Here is a 2,823-nt window from a genome sequence, read left to right as displayed (position 1 = left end):
GTTCGTCTGTAGAGTAGACCGACTTGATTAAATATTATTTTTCTATTAAAAATTCGCAATTGACACGAATCGTACGCCACAAACGGCTAATGCAATAAAAAGAACGCTGAAAAACTTTTGCGGTAAAATGGGTAATGGATGAGTGCTTGGTATAAATAGAGGTAGGTGTTCAAGAACAAAAAGTTTAAATTTATTTCCATTCGCTGTGGATTTTGTTATTTCAGATTTACCCACTTATTTATTCACTTCAATTTACATTGAGTTGGGCTAAACTTTTCAATTCCATGTGGAATAAGCCTCTAAACTTTATACTTTTTCATTTCATTTTTATTTGTGCTGTTGCTTCACATTTTGAATTGGGTTATCAAGCCTGGGAAATTGTCTTCCGATGATTTCTTTGGCAGAAAATTATTGCGAGTGAGATAGTTTCCCTGTTTATTTGCGGAACAAAGACCCCATCTATGTAATCATACGGAAACCTGATCCAGATAATTTTCCAATTTCATCGTAATAATCATTTCGTAAACGTGATCGTTATGAATGACATGTGGGTCAATATATAGAGTGATTCAATTCAATATTCAATAAAGAATTATCACACAAATGCAATGAGTATGTCAATGTACGAGACGTGTCTAAAAACGGTAGTTACGTCTATTGTGTCGATGTAATGGAAAATCGTTATCAACGGCACTTCAAGCAAGTGCTGATAGGAATGCTATTTTGATTTTTTTTTAGCACGGCACCTGCCCGTACGATTCATTGACTCTACAATTCAAAAAATGTTTTCGCTTATTATACATCTGTAATTGCTTAGCGTGCCAGTGTTTGAAAGCGACTTACACGCAATCTTATTGCACATTATAAATAAACGGTTGGCTTAACGAAATCATGATCGATTATCTTATGCACTGATGGTGACTAAACTCCACAAGGAATAAGATAAAATGACAATCTTATCTGTTACACTCAAAGTCAGGTTTATTTATGAATTTTATGTTTAGATCTCCATTGACGCTCACACTGGCAATAGAATGAAGTCGTTAGGGAGTGCAGTTGCGGTCCTATTGCTTTTTTCGGCCGGTATTGTGCCGTCTTTGTGTACGGATTGGGAGGCCCGTTTTGATCCCAACAAAACGATAATTGTAATTGATGAGATCGCAGACGTTCATCTCATTCTATCAAATCTCCCAGCTGAAACAAGCGACACTATCAACAGATATTTTGTGATAAAAAGTGAAAACGAGCAGGTGGCTGTAGTTGATAATCCAGATGAAATCTTATTTCGTAATGTGGCCGGCGAAAGTGGTCAATGGGAAACACATTTTCGGGTCAAAGGTGTCTTCTTAGGTAAGTGTTACAATCAACCCAAACTTCCAAAGTTTAACATTGTGATAATAGGCACGGTGCACGTGTTTGTGGAAAGGAGAGATGGTATTGAGCTAGAACGGTCAAATGAAGTTCTAGATGTAATTGTTTCGAGGCCAGAGCGACTGCTTGACACATTATTCGCTGTGATTGTAGTTCTGCTGTTGGCAATCTTATTTATCAACTTTGGTGCAGCGATCGATCTAAAGTCGATGAAGGACATTTTTAGAAGGCCTATTGGACCGGCAATAGGAACCGTCTGTCAATTGGCATTAGTACCTCTGATCGCATATGGTCTGGGATTAGCTCTATTTCCGAATGATCCAGGACTTGCTTTAGGGCTTTTTTTAACTGGTATTAGTCCAGCTGGAGGAGCTAGCAACATCTGGACGCTTCTATGCGGAGGCAACATAAATTTATCCATTTCGATGACAACGATCTCGACTCTGGCATGTTTTGGCACCATTCCTTTATGGCTATATTTACTTGGTAGAAGTATTTTCGATCGAGCAAATCTGGGTGTGCCGTATACACAAGTAACATTGATTGCCATTAGCCTTCTGGTTCCCTTAGCCATTGGTCTGCTGATTCAACGATTTCTGCCCAAATTAGCCAAATTTCTGGTTAAATATATGGAAAAGCTTTCGTTGCTCTTCCTAATCATAATTGTTGTTCTTGGAATCTTTACGAACAGCTATATGATGCCATTGTTTGGGTGGGAGGTAAATCCTAAAAACGTACACACATTTGACTCCGTTCACTAAGTTCAGATATTAACTTATATTAGATATTCGGTGCCGGCCTCGGTCTTCCACTTCTTGGCAACATTTTGGGACTAGCCGCGGCTGCAATATTCCGACAACCGATAGAGGATTGCATAGCAATATCCATAGAAATCGGTGTTCAGAACACAGCGTTGACGTTGTTCCTATTAACGTTTTCTCTTGAACCACCAACAGCAGACATCGCAATGATTATACCAATTGCAGTTTCAATATTGACTCCAGTACCGATGGTTGTATTCATTGTAGTCAAAAAAGTTCTGCAGTGGTAAGTTCCTCGATTTGTATTTTTGTCTTGTTTCGCAATAGCTAAGAATTTCCATTTTAGTCTGAAAAGGAAGAAGCCAGAGGAAGTGGTTACTGTTGAGAGCGAGATGGAAAAAGTGACGTTGTAGTGAAATGTTTATTCTAAGAGAATTTTGTACAAATAAAACATAAGAAATTCATTGATCCATTTCGATTTAGTTAAGGGCAGATTAACGGTCCGTTGCTTCACAATTTTTAGGACTGAAAACTCTAGTTTCAAGAAAAAATCGTAGTTTCAGTTAGTAGACTGATCCGTCCAAGATTTTACATATTTTTAAAAATTACCATGAGCGAACCGCCGGGTTATGTTAAAGGACAACATAAACGTTTGGGGATGGATAGAGCCGGAAAAACTGTAGAACAAATC

At 38.2% G+C, this 2,823-nt stretch overlaps 1 protein-coding gene across 1 annotated transcript; it reads left to right on the top strand.

The window, feature by feature from the left end:
- The first annotated feature begins 717 nt into the window (after nt 1-717).
- LOC119074946 (ileal sodium/bile acid cotransporter-like) lies at nt 718-2,598 on the top strand. The gene is made up of 4 exons (XM_037181335.1): nt 718-1,350; nt 1,402-2,090; nt 2,156-2,418; nt 2,479-2,598. Exons 1-4 carry the CDS (start codon nt 1,035-1,037, stop codon nt 2,543-2,545), a joined length of 1,335 nt encoding a protein of 444 aa, XP_037037230.1. The 5' UTR covers nt 718-1,034; the 3' UTR covers nt 2,546-2,598.
- Nucleotides 2,599-2,823: the final 225 nt, after the last annotated feature.

The sequence above is a fragment of the Bradysia coprophila genome, unplaced genomic scaffold (genome assembly GCF_014529535.1).
Source record: "Bradysia coprophila strain Holo2 unplaced genomic scaffold, BU_Bcop_v1 contig_151, whole genome shotgun sequence".
NCBI lineage: Eukaryota > Metazoa > Arthropoda > Insecta > Diptera > Sciaridae > Bradysia > Bradysia coprophila.
Note: the sequence above shows the minus strand (reverse complement) of the source record. Positions and strands in the feature narration are given on the sequence as shown.